A 27,072-nucleotide genomic window follows, 5' to 3' on the forward strand; every position below is an offset into this window, starting at 1 on the left:
GTATAAATAATCCGTTCATGACTGAGTATATCCGTTCGGCCACCGTGTTCAATAGAGAAGTCTGATCTACAAAATAGCATACCCTTCCCCTTCGAGCTGTCCTGGATGAATTGAAATTATTTTTTCCAATCATTTTGGAACTTGCAAGCGTACTTTTTCTTCTTACTCGTCATCGCCATGTCTCTTCTTCGTTCTTCTGCTTCGTCTCTGTTATGCTTTTGGACATTACTACTTGCTGTACTTTTGAAGCAATGCATGATGGGAATCCGGATGTTGTGTGTCAGTGTATTAACGTGCCGGCTGGAATAAACACACGCTGAGAAATAGCTCCGTGCCTGCCTACTTTATGGGTTATAGATAAACCTATGGATAACGGAGACATATATAATAGTCTACTTTTCAGGTGAGAGAGGACGCTAAAGGCAGTGCCTTTAAGGCACGCCCCCAATATTGTTGTCCGGGTGGAAATCGGGAGAAATTCGGGAGAATGGTTGCCCCTGGAGATTTTCGGGAGGGGCACTGAAATTCGGGAGTCTCCCGGGAAAATCGTGAGGGTTGGCAAAAGGGGTGTGGGAAAAAATCGATTTGAATTCGAATCGGGATTCTCCCAGTGTGCGATTCAGAATCGATTCTCATTTTTTTTAAATTGTTTTTTTAAATTAATCAATCCAACAAAACAATACACAGCAATACCATAAGAATGCAATCTAATTGCAAAACCAAACCTGACCCAGCAACACTCAGAACTGCAATAAACAGAGCAATTGAGAGGAGACACAAACACGACACAGAACAATACAAAAGTAGTGAAACAAAAATGAATATTATCAACAACAGTATCAAAATTAGTTACAATTTCAACATAGCAGTGATTAAAAATCCCTCATTGACTTTATCATTAGATATTTATAAAAAAAAAAAAAAAAGAACAATAGTGACACAGTGGCTTACACTTGCATCACATCTCATAAGCTTGACAACACACTGTGTCTAATATTTTCACAAAGATAAAATAAGTCATATTTTTGGTTCATTTAATAGTTAAAACAAATTTACATTATTGCAATCAGTTCAATCAATCAAAAATCTACTACTCTGCTTGCATGTCAGCAGACTGGGGTAGATCCTGCTGAAATCCTATGTATTGAATGAATAGAGAATCGTTTTGAATCGGGAAAAAAAATCGTTTTTGAATCGAGAATCGCGTTGAATCGAAAAAATTGATTTATAATCGAATCGCGTGACCGCAAGAATCGATATTGAATCGAATCGTGGGACATCCAAAGATTCACAGCCCTAGTTGGCAAGTATGTGTCAAGTATGAGGAAATGCGGTCGTTATAAACTATTTAATGTCTCTATGCGGCCCGGTACCGGCGCCGGTACCTGGACCGGTGGTTGGGGATCACTGTCTGGGGGACATTTCCAGGTGTTCTCATTTCACAAATGTATTCTGCACCAAAAATAAGAATACAAGTCTTCGACCACATGCCTCATTTTAAAATGTTTTTTGAGGGGGGCTTGTGCATGATATAATTAGGACTTCCACAATCCGAAACTCATCATAAAATGTTGACAATGGCATCTATCCATCCATCCATTTCCTACCGCTTGTCCCTTTCGGGGTCGCGGGTGTGCCGGAGCCTATCTCAGATAATTGTATATACAGGTAAAAGCCAGTAAATTAGAATATTTTGAAAAACTTGATTTATTTCAGTAATTGCATTCAAAAGGTGTAACTTGTACATTATATTTATTCATTGCACACAGACTGATGCATTCAAATGTTTATTTCATTTAATTTTGATGATTTGAAGTGGCAACAAATGAAAATCCAAAATTCCGTGTGTCACAAAATTAGAATATTACTTAAGGCTAATACAAAAAAGGGATTTTTAGAAATGTTGGCCAACTGAAAAGTATGAAAATGAAAAATATGAGCATGTACAATACTCAATACTTGGTTGGAGCTCCTTTTGCCCCAATTACTGCGTTAATGCGGCGTGGCATGGAGTCGATGAGTTTCTGGCACTGCTCAGGTGTTATGAGAGCCCAGGTTGCTCTGATAGTGGCCTTCAACTCTTCTGCGTTTTTGGGTCTGGCATTCTGCATCTTCCTTTTCACAATACCCCACAGATTTTCTATGGGGCTAAGGTCAGGGGAGTTGGCGGGCCAATTTAGAACAGAAATACCATGGTCCGTAAACCAGGCACGGGTAGATTTTGCGCTGTGTGCAGGCGCCAAGTCCTGTTGGAACTTGAAATCTCCATCTCCATAGAGCAGGTCAGCAGCAGGAAGCATGAAGTGCTCTAAAACTTGCTGGTAGACGGCTGCGTTGACCCTGGATCTCAGGAAACAGAGTGGACCGACACCAGCAGATGACATGGCACCCCAAACCATCACTGATGGTGGAAACTTTACACTACACTTCAGGCAACGTGGATCCTGTGCCTCTCCTGTCTTCCTCCAGACTCTGGGACCTCGATTTCCAAAGGAAATGCAAAATTTGCATGGTTGGGTGATGGTTTGGGGTGCCATGTCATCTGCTGGTGTCGGTCCACTCTGTTTCCTGAGATCCAGGGTCAACGCAGCCGTCTACCAGCAAGTTTTAGAGCACTTCATGCTTCCTGCTGCTGACCTGCTCTATGGAGATGGAGATTTCAAGTTCCAACAGGACTTGGCGCCTGCACACAGCGCAAAATCTACCCGGACCATGGTATTTCTGTTCTAAATAGGCCCGCCAACTCCCCTGACCTTAGCCCCATAGAAAATCTGTGGGGTATTGTGAAAAGGAAGATGCAGAATGCCAGACCCAAAAACGCAGAAGAGTTGAAGGCCACTATCAGAGCAACCTGGGCTCTCATAACACCTGAGCAGTGCCAGAAACTCATCGACTCCATGCCACGCCGCATTAACGCAGTAATTGAGGCAAAAGGAGCTCCAACCAAGTATTGAGTATTGTACATGCTCATATTTTTCATTTTCATACTTTTCAGTTGGCCAACATTTCTAAATATCCCTTTTTTGTATTAGCCTTAAGTAATATTCTAATTTTGTGACACACGGAATTTTGGATTTTCATTTGTTGCCACTTCAAATCATCAAAATTAAATGAAATAAACATTTGAATGCATCAGTCTGTGTGCAATGAATAAATATAATGTACAAGTTACACCTCTTGAATGCAATTACTGAAATAAATCAAGTTTTTCAAAATATTCTAATTTACTGGCTTTTACCTGTATATATATATATATATATATATATATATATATATATATATATATATATATATATATATATATATATAAATGTGGGTGGATCGGACACTGCGGTGTGTAACCTGTGGACAGCAGCACCAGGCTGCCGTGAGTGTGATGAGCCACGGAGCCAAGTAGAGGAAGAAAGCAGAGACGTCACATAGATGCAAGCAGCAGTAGCTGCCTTCGCCGCTAATCACACAACATTACCTAGACAAGCTAACCTTGCCGTGCTCTAAATGCTTCACCTTTGATACATCGTCTTCAATCTAAATCGGCACATTTGCATTCAACAACATTGATTCAACAATTTTGGAGCACGGGGAATATATATTTTTTTTACCGTCCCAAATATCAATTTGTTCCCCTCCTCTCGCATCGAACAACAGTCTGACTTGGCTAGCGTCAGGCTAGCCAGCTAGCTAGCTAGCTACTCGTATCGCTAACGGTGGTTAGCTAGCTAGCGAGCTGTGGTAACTTGCGTCATGGACGAATTACTAGTGGAAGTAAGGGGGACAAGTGGTGCCTTTTATAAGGTAAGTTGGCGATTTTTTTTTTTTTTTGCAAGTCGGTCGATACACGGTTGCACACATGTCTAGTTATCTGGCGTGGAATGGCCCCGTTGTAGTAGCATTGTGGTACCTGTTCGGTGTCTTGGGGCCTGCGTGTCGCTTTTACACCCGGACAGAAAAGCTGTAAACAAAGCTAAGACTTGTCTTTGCTGACAATAAAACGCTCTCTTTTCTGTGCCGATGCAATAATATTATTAATATTGATGTTGGTTGTTAAGTTGCACACAATGTAATTCAATATCAGTGCAGCAGTCGTCGATTATTAAGCATTCATTTGTAATGTTACCGGTTAAAATGTTTTTTTTCCCCTCACTATTTTTCTATTAAGAATCATCAGTGTATTTGTCCAATGGTTGCCATCTTTTATAGATTTTACGAGGTTGCCAGGGTGTTTGGTTTAAAGTAGCACCTGTCAAAAGCTACACCAGTGATGAATTTGACCGACGTACAACTGTTTAAAATTAATTTATATAAGAGTGTAACAGTGGTCATCCTGCACAGTCCAGCCAGGGTCTACTAATCTGCGCCGAGTTAGAGCTATTTGAGCAGTGCTAGTCAATGAGCTAAACACCACTAGGTGTCAAATCATTGTCTAGTAGAGATGCGCGGATAGGCAATTTATCTCATCCGCAACCGCGTCAGAAAGTCGTCATCCATCCGCCATCCACCCGATGTAACGTTTGATCAAAACTGCATCCGCCCGCCATCCGCCCGTTGTTATATATCTAATATTAATTAAAAAAAAAAAAAAAAAAGGGTGAAAACTACGCGAATTGCACCTTGTGCAGACAAAATTTTTCGATCGGACACGGAGGAATTAGCGATGTAAAAGACCACGTTGGGACAAAAAAACACAAGTCTAATGCCGTTGCTAGCGATACAAGTGGAAAACTTTCAACGTTTTTCGTCGCCCAAACAGATTCTTTGGATGTGATAAATGCCGAAGTTTTATTTACGGAGGCAATAATTGAGCATGGACTTCCAATCGCACTGGCTGATCACATGGGACAGTTAATAATGTAATGCAACCTTTAAAAATCATTACGCGGTGATCGCGATCCCAAAAATAAACTTTTCTTGCATGATAATGTCCAGAAAATTTCGCTTTATATTACTATAGAGTCCTTTTAACGAATGAGTTTGATGGTTTATCACAAACCTTAAATGAAATTCCATGGCCACCGTCCTGCTCTCTATATCAACCAGGGTGAGCCCCACCCCTTTCGTGAGCGCACTGTGCGCGGAGTGACCCCTGTTACGCGCCCCCGGCAACAGGGGTGGCAAGCAGGTAAGCTGCGCGGGCGGAGCGCGCGGAGTGACCCATGTTACGAGCCCCCGGCCACGGGGGTGACGGGCAGGTAAGCTGCTTACCTGCTGCGCGTGACGCCGGCCGCGGCGAAAGCGGACGAGGCGGGGTGTCGGTGCGGTGGGCGCGGTAGTGACCCTGGACTTGCGTCGGGCCCTTCTCGCGGATCGCCTCAGCTACGGCTCCCGGTGGGGCCCTCTCGGGGGAAGGGGCCTCGGTCCCGGACCCCGGCGAGGCGTCCCTTCTCCGCTCCGTAAAAGTGTCCATCTCTTTTCTTTTTTTTTCTTCTGTTGTGGCATATGCTGCAGGTGCCTGCTCGTTTTTCGTATGTGGGTAACAACATTTAACTATGTATATATATTTCCCAATTGTTTTAACTGCCACCCGCAAAAAACAAACAAAAAAAAAAATAAATAAAAAAATATCTAATTAATCCGCCCGACCCGACCCGCGAGCGGATAAAATCTTATTTTTTTTAATTTCATCCGCCCGATCCGCGGATAATCCGCGGACTCCGCGGTTGTGTCCGCAAACCGCGCATCTCTATTGTCTAGCACTTCCCTCAAAGGGAAATTTTGCGAGACAAGAACACGTTTTTTTTGTGCATTCAAATTAGTAATAATCTACGGAGCCCCTAAAGGGACATGGAGAGAAAAAAATGTTTTGCGAGATCTCGCAATACTTTTTGTGAGAACTCGCAAATGTTTTTTTTCCTATGTCAGTGAACTGGAAGTGAAACAGACAAAGCGATGGAGGAGCCTACCCATCATCCGTCTAGAGAGGTCTTTTGGGACTGCTCTAGACCAGTGGTTCTTAACCTTGTTGGAGGTACCGAACCCCACCAGTATTATATGAAAGTGAAACAGAAAAAGCGATGGAGGAGCCTACCCATCATCCGTCTAGAGAGGTCTTTTGGGACTGCTCTAGACCAGTGGTTCTTAACCTTGTTGGAGGTACCGAACCCCACCAGTATTATATGCGCGTTTACCAAACCCTTCTTTAGTGAAAAAAAAATTCAAATTCAACACAAAGTTATATGTTTTTGGTAACACTTTAGTATGGGGAACATATTCTAAGTAACAAAGACTTAATTTAGAGTTCTTTGGACACTAGGGGAACATATTCTAAGTAATAAAGACTTAATTTAGAGTTATTTGGTTAGGGTTAGGGTTAGAGGGTTAGGGTTATAATAAGGCCATGCCGAATAAGGCATTAATAAGTAGTTAATAATCACTAGTTAAGAGCCAATATGTTACTAATTTGCATGTTAATAAGCAACTAATTAATGGTGAATATGTTCCCCATACTAAAGTGTTACCATGTTTTATTACTGGTGCACAAAATGAACCGTGCATGGACATCACCTTGTTCAAAGAACAAAACCAACACAGTGCATAAACTCACAACAAATGACACACCTGCAAATCAGTGTGACTTCTGCTGTTGCCGAATCCGTAATACGCCGATAGGGAGAAGTTTTTATTTACACGATGAGTCCGGTGTGTCTTGACCGCCGCCGAACCCCTGAGCCCGACTCACCGAACCCCTAGGGTTCGATCGAACCCAGGTTAAGAACCACTGCTCTTGACAAATGATGGGTAGGCTCTATTAAGAATCATCGGTTTATTTGTCCAATGGTTGCCATCTTTTAAAGATTTTACGAGGTTGCCAGGGTGTTTGGTTTAAAGTAGCACCTGTCAAAGTGACAGCTACACGAGTGATGAATTTGACCGACGTACAACTGTTTAAAATTAATTTATATAAGAGTGTAACAGTGGTCATCCTGCACAGTCCAGCCAGGGTCTACTAATCTGCGCCGAGTTAGAGCTATTTGAGCAGTGCTAGTCAATGAGCTAAACACCACTAGCTGTCAAATCATTGTCTAGCACTTCCCTCAAAGGGAAATTTTGCGAGACAAGAACACATGTTTTTTTTGTGCATTCAAATTAGTAATAATCTACGGAGCCCCTAAAAGAACATGGAGAGAAAAAAATGTTTTGCAAGAACTCGCAAAAGGTTTTTTTCCTATGTCAGTGAACTGAAAGTGAAACAGACAAAGCGATGGAGGAGCCTACCCATCATCCGTCTAGAGAGGTCTTTTGGGACTGCTCTAGACCAGTGGTTCTTAACCTTGTTGGAGGTACCGAACCCCACCAGTATTATATGCGCGTTTACCAAACCCTTCTTTCGTGGAAAAAAAAATTCAAATTCAAGACAAAGTTATATGTTTTTGGTAACACTTTAGGATGGGGAACATATTCTAAGTAACAAAGACTTAATTTAGAGTTTTTTGGACACTAGGGGAACATATTCTAAGTAATAAAGACTTAATTTAGAGTTATTTGGTTAGGGTTAGAGGGTTAGGGTTATAATAAGGCCATGCCGAATTAGGCATTAATAAGTACTTAATAATTACTAGTTAAGAGCCAATATGTTACTAATTTGCATGTTAATAAGTAACTAATTAATGGTGAATATGTTCCCCATACTAAAGTGTTACCATGTTCTATTACTGGTGCACAAAATGAACCGTGCATGAACATCACCTTGTTCAAAGAACAAAACCAACACAGTGCATAAACTCACAACAAATGACACACCTGCAAATCAGTGTGACTTCTGCTGTTGCCGAATCCGTAATACGCCGATAGGGAGAAGTTTTTATTTACACGATGAGTCCGGTGTGTCTTGACCTCCGCCAAACCCCTGAGCCCGACTCACCGAACCCCTAGGGTTCGATTGAATCCAGGTTAAAAACCACTGCTCTAGACAAATGATGGGTAGGCTCTATTAAGAATCATCGGTTTATTTGTCCAATGGTTGTCATGTTTTAAGATTTTACGAGGTTGCTAGGGTGTTTGGTTTAAAGTAGCACCTGTCAATAAGGTGACAGCTACACGAGTGATGAATGTGACCGACGTACAACTGTTTAAAATTAATTTATATAAGAGTGTAACAGTGGTCATCCTGCACAGTCCTGTCAGGGTCTACTAATCTGCGCCGAGTTACAGCTATTTGAGCAGTGCTAGTCAATGAGCTAAACACCACTAGCTGTCAAATCATTGTCTAGCACTTCCCTCAAAGAGGAATTTTGCGAGACAAAAACACATGTTTTTTTTGTGCATTCAAATTAGTAATAATCTACGGAGCCCCTAAAAAGACATGGAGAGAAAAAAATGTTTTGCGAGATCTCGCAATACTTTTTGCGAGAACTCGCAAAAAGTTTTTTTCCTTTGTCAGTGAACTGAAAGTGAAACAGACAAAGCGATGGAGGAGCCTACCCATCATCCATCTAGAGAGGTCTTTTGGGACTGCTCTAGACCAGTGGTTCTTCACCTTGTTGGAGGTACCGAACCCCACCAGTTTCATATGCGCGTTTACCAAACCCTTCTTTAGTGAAAAAAAAATTCAAATTCAAGACAAAGTTATATGTTTTTGGTAACACTTTAGTATGGGGAACATATTCTAAGTAACAAAGACTTAATTTGGGGACGGCGTGGCGAAGTTGGTAGAGTGGCCGTGCCAGCAATCGGAGGGTTGCTGGTTACTGGGGTTCAATCCCCACCTTCTACCATCCTAGTCACGTCCGTTGTGTCCTTGGGCAAGACACTTCACCCCTTGCTCCTGATGGCTGCTGGTTAGCGCCTTGCATGGCAGCTCCCGCCATCAGTGTGTGAATATGTGTGTGAATGGGTAAATGTGGAAATACTGTCAAAGCGCTTTGAGTACCTTGAAGGTAGAAAAGCGCTATACAAGTATAACCCATTTATCATTTATTTATTAATTTAGAGTTTTTTTGACACTAGAGGAACATATTCTAAGTAATAAAGACTTAATTTAGAGTTATTTGGTTAGGGTTAGAGGTTTAGGGTTATAATAAGGCCATGCCGAATAAGGCATTAATAAGTACTTAATAATCACTAGTTAAGAGCCAATATGTTACTAATTTGCATGTTAATAAGCAACTAATTAATGGTGAATATGTTCCCCATACTAAAGTGTTACCATGTTTTATTACTGGTGCACAAAATGAACCGTGCATGAACATCACCTTGTTCAAAGAACAAAACCAACACAGTGCATAAACTCACAACAAATGACACACCTGCAAATCAGTGTGACTTCTGCTGTTGCCGTATCCGTAATACGCCGATAGAGAGAAGTTTTTATTTACACGATGAGTCATGAGTCGGGTGTGTCTTGACCTCCGCCGAACCCCTGAGCCCGACTCACCGAACCCTTAGGGTTCGATCGAACCCATGTTAAGAACCACTGCTCTAGACAAATGATGGGTAGGCTCTATTAAGAATCATCGGTTTATTTGTCCAATGGTTGCCTTTTTTTTTTTAAGATTTTACGAGGTTGCTAGGGTGTTTGGTTTAAAGTAGCACCTGCCAATAAGGTGACAGCTACACGAGTGATGAAATTGACCGACGTACAACTGTTTAAAATTAATTTGTATAAGAGTGTAACAGTGGTCATCCTGCACAGTCCAGCCAGGGTCTACTAATGTGCGCCGAGTTAAAGCTATTTGAGCAGTGCTAGTCAATGAGCTAAACACCACTAGCTGTCAATCATTGTCTCGCACAGGGGTCGGGAACCTTTTTGGCAGAGATAGCCATGAAAGTCAAATATTTTAAAATGTATTTCAGTGAGAGCCATATAATATTTTTTAACACTGAATACAACTAAATGCGTGCATTTTTAAGTAAGACCAACATTTTTAGAGTATAATTAGTCTCTTATTATTTTTAATAACATTGTTATTCTGAATCTAACCAATAATAAATACAATACTTCTTACCATTAATGCGACTTCTTGAACAGGTGCGGTAGAAAATGGATGGATGGATTAAAATTCATGAGAATATTTTATATTTTGAACGTTATTTTTAACACTATGATTACCAGCGGAATTATTCATTACTTATTGTGTTAAGCAATGTCAGCTAAGATTTTTCTGAGAGCCAGATGCAGTCATCAAAAGAGACACATCTGGCTCTAGAGCCATAGGTTCCCTACTCCTGGTCTACAAATTTTGCTTATCATTCACGACCCTTGCGAGAGACAAGAACACATGTTTTTTTTGCATTCAAATTAGTAATAATCTACGGAGCCCCTAAAGGGACATGGAGAGAAAAAAATGTTTTGCGATATCTCGCAATACTTTTTGCGAGATGTCGCAAAAGTTTTTTTTCCTATGTCAGTGAACCGGAAGTGAAACAGACAAAGCGATGGAGGAGCCTACCCATCATCCGTTTAGAAGTCTTTTGGGACTGCTCTAGACAGATGATGGGTAGGCTCTATTAAGAATCATCGGTTTATTTGTTCAATGGTTGCCATTTTTTTTTTTTAATTTTGCGAGGTTGCCTGGGCGTTTGGTTTAAAGTAGCACCTGTCAAAGTGACAGCTACATGAGTGATGAATTTGACCGACGTACAACTGTTGAAAATTAATTTATATAAGAGTGTTACAGTGGTCGTCCTGCACAGTCCAGCCAGGGTCTACTAATCTGCGCCGAGTTAGAGCTATTGAGCAGTGCTAGTCAATGAGCTAAACACCACTAGCTGTCGAATCATTGTCTAGCACTTCCCTCAAAGGGGAATTTTGCTTATCATTCACAACCCTTGCGAGAGGCATTCAAATTAGTAATAAACTACAGAGCCCCAAAAGGGACATGGAGGGAAAAAAATGTTTTGCGAGATCTCTCAAAAGGTTGTATTCCTATGTCAGTGAACCGGAAGTAAAACAGACACAGTGATGGTGAACCGGAAGTGAAACAGACAAAGCGATGGAGGGGCCTACCCATCATCCATCTAGAGAGGTCTTTTGCGACCTCTCGAGACACTAAGAACTGCTCCAAATCGTCCTCCATGGTTAACTGACGTATTATGGTCCCACAACAGAGCACAGATGATGGGCATGCTCCCGCTCCTCCATCGTTGTGTCTGTTTTACTTCCGGTTCACTGACATAGGAAAAAAACCTTTTGCGAGATCTCCCATAAAGTATTGCGAGATCTCGCAAAACATTTGTTTCCCTCCATGTCCCTTTAGGGACTCCGTAATGATCAGCTTGTTCTAAGTGGCTAGCAATGCTACTAATGGGAGCAATTATTCCTCTAATTCACTCTAAAAAACATCCAAAAACTTAATTTATGGTCCATAACCTGTATAAAATAACCAAGCTGTGGCAACATTGCTATTGTAAGAGCGAACACTGAGAAACGATTTTTCTAGCATAGTAACACATCGCCTTGCCCACAGAGACATTAGCAAGTGGCAAGCTAGATTCTGTGTCAGCAGAGTTTGTGATACCCAACTAAATGGGATAGGACACCAATCTGTTAGCCCACATTTCATGTTTGTATACAGCTAGTTCAACAGTGTATGTAGTTGTACAAACAAGCAAGATGGACAGTTGTCCATTTGGTCAAGCTAGATGGGGACTTTTTTAATTGATTTTAAGTACCGGTAGGTGGAAAAAAGTTTTTATCACTGCAGGGTGTGTTAGTGCAAACATTTAGTCGTTTTGTTGTGATGTAGTTTCTTGTCCTCCTCGCCAGATACAAAAGCTTCTCCATCGATAATAACATTGTTTGCTACTGCAGAAGCACTCCATTTATATCGGTGTAGCTTGGCTCCAAGCTCCACATTTACACACTTAAGTCTCACTTGTAAGCATTTTTTTCCCCCCGCTTTTTTTAATCTTTAGAATCTTAAAAAAAACTGTGTACTTGTCTCTTATAATGATTGTGAATGATAGGCAAATACATGCACCTGGGGATAGGTTAATTGGCAACACTAAATTGGCCCTAGTGTGTGAATGTGAGTGTGAATGTTGTCTATCTGTGTTGGACCTGCGATGTGGTGGCGACTTGTCCAGGGTGTGCCCCGCCTTCCACCCGAGTCTAGCTGGGATAGGCTCCAGCACCCTACCACGACCTCGAGTGGGACAAGCTGTAGCAAATAGATGGATGGATGGAGGCAAAATTCCAACAAAAGTGCAGTTCCTCTTCAAGGCGTCTAAGTGAGGTTTGCACAGCCCCACTAGTTGGCATCCGTTACAAAAGCACACAGTTTGATCATCCATTGGTCCACATACATGCTGCTTGTTCTAAATGTTACATCAAGCTGTGTAATTAGAAATAATACCTATCATTGATTGCAAACAATGTGTAATTTTTGTGATAACTCTAACAATGTCCATGGGTGGTGAGAGCTTGCTGACATTCTAAAAAAGCCTAGTGAAAAGAGGGAAGTAAAATCATGAACAGTATTTTGGTCGATAGTAGTAGTCTTTCAATTTGTTAGTTAGAACAGCGGACTTGCCAGCATGTACACATCGTTCGTTCTCTGCATGCATTTTTGACCCTTACATTAGTTTAGTGGGTTTATTTTAGTCAAATACATGCATTAATATACAACATTGTGCACACATATTCCCATAAAGACAAACATAAAGAAAGACAAGAACGAAATAACATGTTCCTTTGAATAAAACGGTGTCGACTAAAGCATTAGTTTAATTTGCCTACCGGTACTCTTCTTACTACATTTTTTCTTTATTTAGAACAAATGTGAACAGTACAAAACATACATGTTTCATATGAATAACAAATTGTTTTTCTTTTTTTTTTTATATATATATGTTGCATATTTTCATTCCTAATTCAAATTTATTTAATAGATTAACTCCTTTTTTATGATATACAGTACACCATTGTTTCACTTGTTAGTGCCTTTGCTTTTGAGTACATCTATTGGTTTGTATCTGAAACATCTTCTGGACCACTTCTAGAGGCATATTACTTACTTTTTTGCATAGTTACGACAGAGTTGTAATCTACACAATACAAGTCGGGGCGGTATAGCTCGGTTGGTAGAGCGGCCGTGCCAGCAACTTGAGGGTTCCAGGTTCGATGCCCGCTTCTGCCATCCTAGTCACTGCTGTTGTGTCCTTGGGCAAGACACTTTACCCACCTGCTCCCAGTGCCACCCACACTGGTTTAAATGTAACTTAGATAATGGGTTTAACTATGTAAAGCGCTTTGAATCACTAGAGAAAAAGCGTTATATAAATATAATTCACTTCACTTCACTTCACAATCATCTATCCTAATAAGGTATTCCTATTCTCTTTTGTAGTATAAAGACATGGAGGCGGGTTTGGGATTCTGTGAATGTGACATCAGTATAGGGCTGCACAGGTAGTCGAATTTTGATAACGGTGAGGATTTTGGCGTGGCAGATTAAATGAAGATGATCAGCGGCGATATTAACATTTTAAAAGCAGGCTCCGCTGCATATCAAATCAAGCACTCTCACAGCACTCTGCAGCAGCAAAGCAACAGTGGCTCGTCTTGAAGCTCCATGAAGCGACGCCTCCCCGAGGCAGAGGCCACGGTGTATGGGCAGTAAGTACAATGACAATGCTGACCACCTTGCTGGCCGATATTAGCAAACTTTTGATGCAGCCCGTCGCCTGGTTTTACTGCCCCGACTTCTGTGGATTCTGGCTCGGTTTGCATTAAGCGACCCAAGACTGCATTGCTGTTGTTAAATAGCGACAGGTCTGGGCGCCTGAACAACACGCTGCTCTGTCTCCTTGGAGTCGCACTCGCAGCATTTACGGCAAGTCATCTTGCTAAATAGTCTGAAGACACTTTTCAGTCGAGTGCCAATACTTCTCGCCGGCCCAGACAGCTACGTCAAGCAAGGGTGTCCAATTGATGATGTGCGGGCAACCCATGTAATGTGGCTTTTTTTCTTGCATAGCTCTGAAAGAAAAACATCACAAATGGATGAATAGAGCAAAAGGCATCATGTAATGAGAAAAAAGTTGAAATATTCGTACTAATAATGATCAAAACACAGAGATGTGTATTTAACTATATGTATGACGTTAGTCTAGCCTTTTTACATTTTTTATGTTTTTTTATCATTTGATTACCAATTACATGATGACATCAACTTCCCCACACCTCTGGGACCCAACCACCACAAGTCGATAGCTGACCTGTTTTATCTAAGATAATTAATTTCCATTAATAATTGTGATATGTATAATGATAAAAATAATTGTGATTCTTATTTTGGCCACAATTGTGCAGCCCTACATCCTAATGTAATTTGTAAAGAACTAGGATAACAAATATGCTAAAGACACATTATACATATAATTAAAGATGCATCTTTTTCCATTAGTATTAACAATACAGCTTTTTCACATTACTTAACTCTATGCATCTATTTTTCGTCAGTTGCACACACCCGCTGGACCTGGTTCCCTGGGTGGCGAGAAGTGTTGGCATGCGATGAAAAGTGTTTGTAGTATAGCTGCCTTTGGTAATTGCAATCCTGTATATGGAGCAGAATGGGTGATAATCGCTTTTTATAGCTTCCCGAATGCATGGCCATTTATGTAGAACTCTGTCTTGTGTCTGTTTGGAAGACATCGTACGCATCATACCTCTGCTTTTAACACACTTAATAACTGGGATTTATATAGCGCTTTTCTAAGTACCCAAACTCGCTTTACATGTAGAACCCATCATTCATTCACACCTGGTGGTGGTAAGCTACTTTCATAGCCACAGCTGCCCTGGGGTAGACTGACGGAAGCGTGGCTGCAATTTGCGCCAACGGCCCCTCCGACCACCACCTATCATTCATCATTCAATTCACCGGTGTGAGTGGCACCGGGGGCAAAGGGTGAAGTGTCCCGCCCAAGGACACAACGGCAGCGATTTTTTGGATGGTAAGAGGCGGGGAGCGAACCTGCAACCCTCAGGTTTCTGGCACGGTTGCTCTACCCACTACGCCATGCCGCCCCACATGGCGGCATGGCACTTATATGCACCAAGTCTGCCAGAGAATAAGAAAACAGAGCAGGAGGGATTGGTGTTGTTAACCTAGAAACTTAGTCGTTATCTTTAGCGAGCTATCAAACTGCTGACACAACATGGCCAGTTATAAAAATTTGGTGATGATGTCAGGTGGTCATTCCACACTTTTCATATGCTAGTGTCATATTGAGCAAAGTACAGAAAGAGTGTTGTCATGTGAAGTGAAGTGAATTATTGTTATAAAACCTTTTTCTCTAGAGACTCAAAGCGCTTTACATAGTGAAACCCATTATCTACATGTTTAAGCTACATTTAAACCAGTGTGGGTGGCACTAGGAGCAGGTGGGTGAGGTGTCTTGCCCAAGAACACAACGTCAGTGGCTAGGATGGTGGATTTCTGGATGAAGCTCCTTGCTGACGCCAAGTTGCTCTTCTGAGACTGAATTTACAGCGCTTCTGATGCCAAGTAGTGCACTCCATTTTGCCTCAGGTGCTTCAAAGTGAAATTCATCGATCAATCAGTTGCACACAATTAAAATAATTTTCAACTAATTTGCTCATTCTTTGTCACTGACTCTCCCTATGTATCTAATTTTAGTGTATACTTCAACACACTTTGGGATTCTTACATGGTCAGATTATACTCTGATAAACTTCCCTTTTCACTTATTGCTTGACAAAGATCAATGTTTTATATACTTTACATAGGCCAATATATTGGTAAAGTCAATCAATTTGTCATTTTAGCCAATCTGCAATCTGGGGAATTTGAATCGCTTCCCTTCACCTTTCACTTCATTGCTTCTATTACATACTGTTAGCTTGCCAAGATAGTGCTACCTAGAGGCACAGCAGTATTATTCGATGTCCTCCAGGGCATGGCATGTCCTACTTTTAACATTTTGTATTTACAGATGTCAAGTGTTTACAACCTGAGAGTGAGTTAAAATGTTCCGACGGAGTTCATTAGTTCTGTGAGGTCCACATAAACACAACAGACTTTTAAGGAGAACTGGTAGTTTGACAAGTGTGTTAATGTGTATTAAAATAATCTCTTAATTTGACTTTTGTGCTTATTTTAGGCTTTTGTGAAGGATGTTGATGAAGGATCAGTCACAGTAGCATTTGAAAACAAGTGAGTAATACAAAGTTGTCAAGCAAACTGCAGTACAGCTCAATGTGAAGTGTAACTTTTACTGCAGCCAGTGACTAAATGAATGTGTGCTTTCATCCAAGCTGGCAGCCGGAGCGCCAGATCCCATTCCAGGATGTACGATTTCCTCCTCCAACAGGGTTCTGCAAAGAGATAAATGAGAGCGATGAGGTTGAGGTTGGACATCACAGTAATTTCTTGCTCGCTAACAATCATTTCCTAATGGACTTTATTGTATTGTCATGTGAATTTTTTTGGCATCTTGTAATGTTTTTATGATGTGTAATATTTGCTGTGTGGGTTTTGGCAGGTGTATTCCAGGGCGAATGACAAGGAGCCATGTGGATGGTGGCTGGCCAAAGTTCGCATGGTCAAAGGAGAGGTAAGACTCAAGCCAAACTACCAGTTTGTGCTTACATCCTTTTCTCTGCTTCTGCATCGCTTTCAGTTTATTTTATTATATATTATAGCCGACAGCAGTCCTTCTCAAATAGTGGGGCGGGCCCCCCTGGGGGGGCATGTTGCGTTGTCAGGGGGGGCACGTGTGACCTTGGGGAACATGCTTTTTTTGCCGTACCAGAATGTATGTAGCACTTGGCTTCACTGTAGCCACGGTGGGAGGCGAGGAAAAACCTTTGTGTTGTTTACTTTAATGTTAATAAGCTTACAATGTTATGCTGAGGTATAATAGAAAATATTTTGAGAAGCACTGGCCTACAGTCACAAAGCCTTCAGCCCTGAGTTACCTTTTTCAACAGCCTTGTGGGCGTGCCTGGCCTATATGTACAATTTTGTTTTGTGAAAATTATTGTGCACCAAAAATTTGTGGCCATTCATGGATAAGTTGGACTTGTCCAGGGAACTAGACCCAAGCAATTCAAGTTGTCATTTTATATCTGTTGGGATTTTTCATAATGAAATATTCGGTGTTGTTAGTGCTATTATAACAGGAACTTTGTCATTAAAGATAAGTTAGAATTAAGACGATACAATGATTGAGACAAACTAGGGATTTAACGATAAACTGTGGTAAAACTCCCCACGGTTAGTTTTACTGTTTTAATTAGTAATAAAAAAAAATGTATTATCGTAAAACCATGATTGATCACACTTTGATAAACTGACACTGGTGACACTGCTCATTTATCAATAAATTTGGTACGGTATGGTATTTATTGGAGAAGCTAGCTCGCACTTTCTAGGTTAAATGCTAACATGAATACAAGAGACATCAACCTCTTTCACAAGAGGTAAAACTCCCGACGGTTAATATTACAGTTTTAAATTAAAATTATCAAGAAACCGAAATTAATACTGGCGCTTGTATAAACTCACGGATTGACAGGCGCCAGTTCGCTAGCTTAAATGCTAACATGAAAACAAGAGACATAAACATATTTCCGCATTAAGAAACTACCCTAAACTTATATAAATACATTACTGTCTGAACAACTGAGTTATTCAATTGTGCACATTGAACCTACAAGCTGTGCTCTCTTAGTTTCTCTGAGTGATCAATCTTTCCTCAGAAGAAAGAAGACAGGTGTTTTTACAATTTTTTCAAGGACCACTGAAGAGAGTAGGACAAAAATAATAAATAATAATAAATACATAAGAACATTTTTGCTAAGGGTAAGATGCAGTATGTACAGTGTCATTTCAAACTACTAGTTTTTGATCCAATGAAATAAAAACTTGTTTTGACTTATTCATGTCACTTGTATTGAATGGTTTCGTTAAAAAGTAGGGCAAAAAATCGTAAATTGAATTTTTTGTGAAAAAATCGGGGATTTTACAAAACCCAAATTCAGTGAAGTTGGCACATTGTGTAAATCGTAAATAAAAACAGAATACAATGATTTGCAAATCTTTTTCAACTTATATTCAATTGAATAGACTGCAAAGACAAGATATTTATTGTTTGAACTGTGAAACTAAAACATTTTTGCAGATACTCATTAACTAGGAATTTAATGGCAGCAACACAAGTTGGCACAGGGGCATTTTTACCACTGTGTTAAAATGTTTCTTTTAACAACACTCAGTAAACGTTTGGGAACTGAGGAGACTAATTTTTGAAGCTTGTCAGGTGGAATTATTTCCCATTCTTGCTTGATGTACAGCTTAAATTGATCAACAGTCTGGGGTCTCCGTTGTCATATTTTACGCTTTATAATGCGCCACACATTTTCAATGGGAGACAGGTCTGGACTACAGGCAGGCCAGTCTAATACCCGCACTCTTTTACTATGAAGCCACGCTGTTGTAATACGTGGCTTGGCATTGTCTTGCTGAAACAAGCAGGAGCGTCCATGATAACGTTGATTGGAAAGCAACATATGTTGCTCCAAAACCTGTATGTACCTTTCAGCATTAATGGCGCCTTCACAGATGTGTAAGTTACCCATGCCTTGGGCACTAATACACCTCCATACCATCACTGATGCTGGCTTTTGAACTCTACGCCTATAACAGTCCGGATGGTTATTTTCCTCTTTGGTTCGGAGGACAGGACGTCCACAGTTTACAAAAACAATCTGAAATGTGGACTCGTCAAACCACAGAACACTTTTCCACTTTGCATCTGTCCATCTTAGATGAGCTTCGGCCCAGCAAAGCCGGCAGCGTTTCTGTGTGTTGTTGATAAATGACTTTCGCTTTGCATAGTAGATTTTAACTTGCAGTTACAGATGTAGCGACCAACTGTACTTACTGACAGTGGTTTTCTGTAGTGTTCCTGAGCCCATGTGGTGATATCCTTTACACACTGATGTCGGTTTTTGATGCAGTACTGCCTGAGGGATCGAAGGTCACGGCCTTGCCGCTTACGTGCAGTGATTTCTGCAGATTCTCTGAACCTTTTGATGATATTACGGACCGTAGATAGTGAAATCCCTAAATTCCTTGCAATAGCTCGTTGAGAAGGGTTCTTCTTACACTGTTTGACAATTTGCTCAAGCATTAGTTCACAAAGTGGTGACACTTGCTCCATCCTTGTTTGTGAATGACTGAGCATTTCATGGAAGCTGCTTTTATACCCAATCATGGCACCCACCTGTTCCAAATTAGCCTGTTCACTTGTGGGATGTTCCAAATAAGTGTGTGATGAGCATTCCTCAACTTTCTCAGTCTTTTTTGCCACTTGCGCCAGCTTTTTTGAAACTTGTTGCAGGTATCAAATTCCAAACGCGCTAATATTTGCAAAAAATAACTACGTTTACCAGTTCAAACGTTAAGTATCTTGTCTTTGCAGTGTATTCAATTGAATATACACTATATTGCCAAAAGTATTTGGCCACCTGCCTTGACTCACATCTGAACTTGAAGTGCCATCCCATTCCTAACCCATAGGGTTCAATATGATTTTGGTCCACCTTTTGCAGTTATTACAGCTTCAACTCTTCTGGGAAGGCTGTCCACAAGGTTGCGGAGTGTGTTTATAGGAATTTTCGACCATTCTTCCAAAAGCGCATTGGTGAGGTCACACACTGAGGCCTGGCTCTCAGTCTCCGTTCTAATTCATCTCATCGGGTTCAGATCAGGACTCTGTGCAGGCCAGTCAAGTTCATCCACACCAGACTCTGTCGTCCATGTCTTTATGGACCTTGCTTTGTGCACTGGTGTACAGTCATGTTGGAAGAGGAAGGGGCCCGCTCCAAACTGTTCCCACAAGGTTGGGAGCATGGAATTGTCCAAAATGTTTTGGTATCCTGGAACATTCAAAGTTCCTTTCACTGGAACTAAGGGGCCAAGCCCAACTCCTGGAAAAACAACCCCACACCATAATTCCTCCTCCACCTCCACTTCTGTCAGATTACGTGGCCTACCACTTGGTGGCTGAGTTGCTGTTGTTCCCAAACTCTTCCATTTTCTTATAATAAAGCCGACAGTTGACTTTGGAATATTTAGGAGCGAGGAAATTTCACGGATGGATGTGTTGCACAGGTGGCATCCTATGACAGTAGCACGCTGGAAATCACTGAGCTCCTCAGCACAGCCCATTCTTTCACAAATGTTTGTAGAAACAGTCTCCATGCCTAAGTGCTTGATTTTGTAGACCTGTGGCCGGGCCAAGTGATTAGGACACCTGATTCTGATCATTTGGAGGGGTGGCCAAATACTTTTGGCAATATAGTGTAGGTTGATAAGGATTTGCAAATCATTGTATTTTGTTTTTATTTACGATTTACGCAACGTGCCAACTTCACAACTTGATCTAATGTCCATCACTGGTATTTTAGAAACAAATCTTTGTGGTTTCAAAACAAGTCTTTAAACATTTCTGTTATCAAGTTTTTCTTTTTACATTAGGACTTTTTCCCCATTTTTCAAAGTCGGATTTAAAGCAAACCTTTTAAAATAACCATATAGGCACAAACAAATGTCATATCTGATTTTTTTTGCCCTCAAGTGACATAGATTGGATATGTTTTGCCACTCCAAACGCTCCAAAGTGCTTTAAGTATGATATTTTCGCATCAGATTTGGGACACATCTGTAGGTAGTCCGAATCCATTTTCAAATGTGACTGCAGTGTAAACAGCAATGCATAATTTTTGCCACTTTTACGTCATCTTTGGTCCCCGGCCACATTATTTGTGTGCAAAAGAAACGACTAAAAGAAAATAATTTTACTTTTTGAAATTAGTTTCTTCCTCCTCCTGCAGTTGTTTTTGGTCAGTGTACGTTGCGGCCATCTGTTTTTCGTTTGGATAATAAAACAATTTAACATAAAAATCTATTTTCCCCGTTTTTTAGTTTTGATAATAAAACAAAAAGCGGAAAACAGATCCATTATACGATTTCATTGATGTTTGAAATAGAAAAGGGCAATTAAGTGGAAAACTGTTTTCTCTATTGCCTATTCAATGTTTGAAAATAAGGGTAGATTGCACATGCGCAGTGTCTCTTTTCTGTAAATTGAGTGACCCGCAACAACAGAAGAAGAATACAATGAAGAACGATGTCGTCAAATCAAGTTTGTCGGGGTCAATAATTCCCTTCTATTTTTAAATGTCCAAAGACATGTTACACATTTTATTGGTTCTCTATGGAGCAGGCAAACATATCTGTGTACGTTGCTCTTCTTCTTCTGTTGTTTTTCTGGATCACTTGTTGTTCCAGTCAACTTCCTTTTTGTGTTCATTTTATCGAACTGTGACATCAGGGCTACATTGGGGTCTGTGCACGTTTATACTGGAGTCTGATAAAGATGACATTTTACTTGTAATCTAAACAGTCAACTGGAAAAAAATCTTATAAGTCCACTTTGGCCTGCAGTGTAAATATAGTCTTCGATCTTTTTAAGCCCAAATATTGAAATTTTTCATGTTCATCTGTAGTCATATATTTAGTCTACAATTGAGGTGTATCAATCACCTTGTATGCGCCAGGGGTGTAACGGTACGTGTATTTGTATTGAACCGTTTCGGTATGGGGGTTCGGTTCGGTTCGGAGGTGTACCGAACGAGTTTCCACACGAACATATAAAGTAGCCGCCTAAGCTAAAGTCTTAACAAGCTGCTCCGCTTCCTTCTGCCTGTCTCTGTCAGGACTCTACACAGCACCCAGCATTCCCACCCACACAACCATCTGATTGGTTACAAACAGAGCGGTAAAAGCCAATCAGCAGTGCGTATTCAGAGCGCATGTAGTCAATGCTTAGCGTTTAGCAGGTAAGCATCAGGCAGCGGACTCTCCCCAAATTATAATAAACACCTCCCAGTCAACTACTAGTAACATCACTATGATCCTGTTGACGTTCTAGAAACATAAACGGCAGCTTCAGCTCGCTCGCAGTCCTGGCTTGAGGTGAAGGCTAATTCGCTTTTAGCATAACGTTAGCTCATTTTGCGGTGTGTGTGTGCGTGCGTGTGTGTGCGTGCGTGCGTGTGTGTGTGTGTGTTACGGACAGCAAAGCCCTGTCTGTCTATTATTTCACTTTACCTTTTTCTGTGTTGATTGAGCTGTGTTGAAGCAGCAAAAAAGGACATTATGTTAAATGAAGAGTTTCTGTCTCTGATAGTTGATATAATGATGTACCGGTACCTGCATCATAAAGCCTACATGAACTCCATGGTGTTCAGGGATGAATAGTCTCTCCTATTGCTATTGTACTATTTTTTCAGCTATAGTTACATTAATCATTAGTAATGCAGCAGCCTAGTTTTGAATGGCTGGGTCCCTGCTATCACATGTTGATAAAAATATAAAATTTACATAATAAAAATCAACTACAGGCTTCCCAAATGCTGTAATAAATTAAGCATGATGCGTTGACTTGAAGCTGCTTGATGTTGCACTTTTTATATGTAAAAGAAAAGTTTTGTCATTTTATTTAATCTGAGCAACAACTTGAGGCAGTTTAATGTTGATTAACGTGGGCAGAATTATTATAGTATTCCCAATGCTAAAAGGATAAAGCCATTGTTTACAAATTTGGTAAATAAATAACCAAAAAATGTATATTATGTTGTTTTCTTCCTGTACTGAAAATGAACCGAACAGTGACCTCTAAACCGAGGTACGTACCGAACCAAAATTTTTGTGTACCGTTACACCCCTAGTATGCGCACTAGTAATGGGAGTGTTTATGTTGATTAAACATGGACATACAGTGGTTCATATAGGCATTCTGCATTTATCAGGTTCCTGTTTATTTCACATGGCATCATGGTGACCTGACAGTGTTTTGTTGTTTTCTGTGTCTGCAGTTTTATGTCATAGAGTATGCTGCATGTGACGCAACGTTAAATGAGATTGTGACACTGGAAAGGTTACGGCCTATCAATCCAAACAAACTAGCCACCAAAAATACCTTCCTCAAGATCAGACTGGATGTTCCTGACGATCTACGGCAGATGTAAGTTTTCCCTGTGTTATAAACCATGTTTTTTATCTAAAATTTACATTAATAGATTAATAATTGCTGCGATGAGGTGGCGACTTGTCCAGGGTGTACCCCGCCTTCCGCCCAATTGTAGCTGAGATAGGCTCCAGCGCCCCCCGCGACCCCAAAGGGAATAAGCGGTAGAAAATGGATGGATGGATTAATAATTGGACAACATCTAAATGGAAAGCTCTCTTTAGTACAATTATTTTAGTGTTTTAGTGTTTAAACTTTAAAATAACCTGATTCACATTTTTGCTCGCTAGATGTGTGCACAAGAATCAAAGTCATATCATACTTAACTTCTTATGAACAGGTGCTCCAAGGAATCTGTGCACAAAGACTTCAAAAAGGCTGTGAGAGCGTTCAGTGTCACCTACGACTCAGAGAAGAAACAGCTAGTCATCTTGGTTTGTGAAATTTTACTTTGTTAAAAGTATATATATTTTTGTGGTAGCAACCCATATCTCTGGCATTTTGTATTTAGAAAACCTCATATTTATCAAGCCTTACACCTATTGATAAATGAAAGGAGACTATTAAAATCAGATTTGCTTTTATTTGTTCTAATAGTCAGTGAATGAGGTCACGGCAAAGCGGGCCAACATGATGAGCGACATGCACTTCAGAAGCCTCCGCACCAAACTGTCCCTCATGCTGAGGAATGAGGAGGCAAACAGACAACTGGAGGTACAGTACATGCATGAGCCAAAGGATTTTGTTATCGCTGCCTATTAAAAGTAGAACAATTACATGTTTGCAGAGTTCCAGGCAGCTGGCATCACGGTTCCATGAACAATTTGCAGTTCGTGACGATCTGATGGGGCTTGCCATTGGGACTCATGGGGCCAACATTCAGCAAGCTCGTAAAGTCCCTGGAGTCACTAATATAGACCTGGATGAAGAGACGTGCACCTTCCATATTTACGGAGAGGTATGGTAGCTTAACTAATAGATGACCCAGTTATAGATATGTGTAGCCAGTCTTATCTATAGCTACTTCATTATATGTAATATCGCTCAAATTCTGTAGTTTAACATTACTGAAAAACTGCAGACATAGATGATCCACATCATGATCTTGACACCCACATTAACGACATATCTATCTACAGGAGTGTAATGTATCTTGAGGAATGTAAATCAAAATAGCAAGCTAAAATTGTCTTATTGTTCTGTGTAAATGTGAAAATTCTTTTTTTTACTGAGTCTGTATTGGGGTCCAGTTACCAAAAGCAAGGCACTGTATAAAATTGTGAAAACATTAAAATTGTGGATAAAGATGTGAGAGAAAGTGTTCCATGCTTTGTGTTTATCTCAGGACCAGGAGGCTGTTCGTATGGCCAGGAGTTTCCTAGAGTTCTCTGAGGATGTCATCAAAGTTCCACGGAACTTAGTCGGTAAGAAAATGACTCCACTGACAAAATTAGCACAAGCTACTCGTTAAGAAGAGCGATACATTTTTTCATCTTAGTCTCCAAAAGTGTCCAATTTGACCAGAAAAAGTCACTAGTTGCCGTTTTGAAAGAGAATCTATCGAGGTTTAAGTACTTAAAAGGGAACTATACCTTTTTGAAATTTGGCCTATCATTCGCAAGCTTTATTTGAAACAAAAACACATATGTTTTTCTCTTTTGTTGCAGGTCAATTTGTAAAAGTACTAGACAGCTAACAATGTAGCCAATAGGGTTGGAGTCATTACAAAAAAAATCCCAAAAACACCAACAATACTTCATTTACATGTCATAACCTGCATATTAAGTATTACTTACATTGTTTTTGTAAGAGAGGGACTATTTTTTTAGTAACGTGGCACCTAGATCACAGAAGTAACATAGCTACATTACCAAGGAGGGAGATCCCAAATTTGACACAGGCACTAAACAATATCAATATGGTTAACTATCTCACCCATAATCATGATCATTGTAATTAATTCATGACTGTTATCCAAGACACAGTGTCTTCATTTACCAGAAAAACTAAAGCAAAACCATCAAAAAGAATCAACTCCCGTGTCTAAATGAAAACATACGGACATAACTGAAAAAAAGAGCTCATGCTCTTAAAATATTACTTAAAATGAAAAAGGTGAATAATAAGACATGCATTTAATTATTTTAGAAATAAAGTGGTAAAGGAAATTTAACTTGGAAAAGCAAACTTTTATTAACATAATTAGTACTGCAAAAAGAAAATAGTAAAGAGATTTGGACAAATATTGAAGAACTGACGAGAAATAGTATAGTGCATGGAGAAATTAGGCAGCTCCAGCTAGAGGAGAAAGTCATCCATGATCCAAGGGACTTTGCAACAACTTTGAACCATTATTTCATAGACTGAGTTGAAGATCTGACTCGAAGCAACTGCCCTCAAACCCATCAACCAATGCCAATGAACATCGACAAACCCTTTAATTTGTGCGTAATGTCGCCGGTTACAAGTTGATAAAGCTGTGTAGTCTCAAAAGCTTTAAAGCCAAAGATGCATTTTGTATTTATTTATAGAATACCACAAATAAACTTTCATGGCACCCTAAACTACTATTATAAATGAATCCATAATAGAAAGTTCCTTCCCTGAACCCTGGAAGTGCTCTGTCATTACATCAGGTAATGTTGCAATAACCAGCAACTACAGACCAATAAGCATACTTCCAGCATTCTCCAAAGTAATGAAGAAATTGATAGCAGAGCAAATTGTAGATAATCTTAACAGTTCATTTACCCTGAACAGGATTCAATTTGGCATTAGAAAACATCACTCTACTGAGACGGAAAACATCAACTCAGAGCTGGATGCAGGCGGTGTCATTGGTGCTGTTTTTATCGATGTTAGAAAAGCGTTTGACATAATTAACCACCAGATACTGTTGACTAAACTGTCTAGTTTTAATGTTTACCCATGCACTCTGAAATTGATTGAATCATACATATCTGCAAGATCACTGTGGTTAGGATACAGAACATTAAGTCAACATCACGAAACAACAATGTTTGGGTACGGCAGGGGTCAGTGCTGGTCCACTGCTTTTCACACGTGCTTGCGTGCGTGCGCATATACAGTATGTATGTGTATATATATATACATGTATACAGACGTGGTCAAAAGTTTACATACACTTGTAAAGAACATAATGTCATAGTTTCCAATAATTTCTACAACTCTTATTTTTTTGTGATAGAGTGATTGGAGCACATACTTGTTGGTCACAAAAAACATTCATGAAGTTTGGTTCTTTTATGAATTTATTATGAGTCTACTGAAAATGTGACCAAATATGCTGGGTCAAAAGTGTACATACAGCAATGTTAATATTTGGTTACATGTCCCTTGGCAAGTTTTATTGTAATAAGGCACTTTTGGTAACCATCCACAAGCTTCTGGTTGAATTTTTGACCACTCCTCTTGACAAAATTGGTGCAGTTCAGCTAAATGTGTTGTATGACATTGACTTGTTTCTTCAGCATTGTCCACATGTTCTCAATGGGGCTTAAGTCAGGACTTTGAGAAGGTCATTCTAATACCTTAATTCTAGCCTGATTTAGCCATTCCTTTACCACTTTTGACGTGTGTTTGGGGTCATTGTCCTGTTGGAACACCCCACTGCGCCCAAGACCCAACCTCCGGGCTGATAATTTTAGATTGTCCTGAAGAATTTAGAGGCAATCCTCCTTTTTCATTGTCCCATTTACTCTCTGTAAAGCACCAGTCCCATTGGCAGCAAAACAGGCCCAGAGCATAATACTACCACCACCATGCTTGACAGTAGGATTGGTGTTTCTGGGATTAAAGGCCTCACCTTTTCTCTTCCAAACATATTGCTGGGTATTGTGGCCAAACAGCTTAATTTTTGTTTCATCTGAACATAGAACTTTTCTCCAGAAGGTCTTATCTTTGTCCATGTAATCAGCAGCAAACTTTAGACGAGCCTTAAGGTGTCGCTTCTGGAGCAAGGGCTTCCTCCTTGCATGGTAGCCTCTCAGTCCATGGCGATGCAAAACACGCTTGACTGTGGACACTAACACTTGTGTTCCAGCAGCTTCC

General features: G+C 40.3%; 1 protein-coding gene across 1 annotated transcript in view; it reads left to right on the forward strand.

Annotated features, from left to right (window-relative positions):
* Positions 1-3,363: 3,363 nt before the first annotated feature.
* Positions 3,364-27,072, forward strand: part of fmr1 (fragile X messenger ribonucleoprotein 1) — a 41,598-nt gene continuing 17,889 nt past the window's right edge. Inside the window, exons 1-9 of the mRNA XM_061979653.2 lie at positions 3,364-3,795; positions 16,066-16,118; positions 16,220-16,313; positions 16,447-16,518; positions 22,850-22,998; positions 23,342-23,435; positions 23,599-23,715; positions 23,789-23,959; positions 24,347-24,425. Coding sequence (XP_061835637.1) covers positions 3,745-3,795; positions 16,066-16,118; positions 16,220-16,313; positions 16,447-16,518; positions 22,850-22,998; positions 23,342-23,435; positions 23,599-23,715; positions 23,789-23,959; positions 24,347-24,425 — 880 coding nt within the window. The 5' untranslated portion in view covers positions 3,364-3,744. The remainder of the gene's footprint in view (positions 3,796-16,065; positions 16,119-16,219; positions 16,314-16,446; positions 16,519-22,849; positions 22,999-23,341; positions 23,436-23,598; positions 23,716-23,788; positions 23,960-24,346; positions 24,426-27,072) is intronic.

The sequence above is a fragment of the Nerophis lumbriciformis genome, linkage group LG19 (assembly GCF_033978685.3).
Source record: "Nerophis lumbriciformis linkage group LG19, RoL_Nlum_v2.1, whole genome shotgun sequence".
In the NCBI taxonomy this organism is placed as follows: domain Eukaryota; kingdom Metazoa; phylum Chordata; class Actinopteri; order Syngnathiformes; family Syngnathidae; genus Nerophis; species Nerophis lumbriciformis.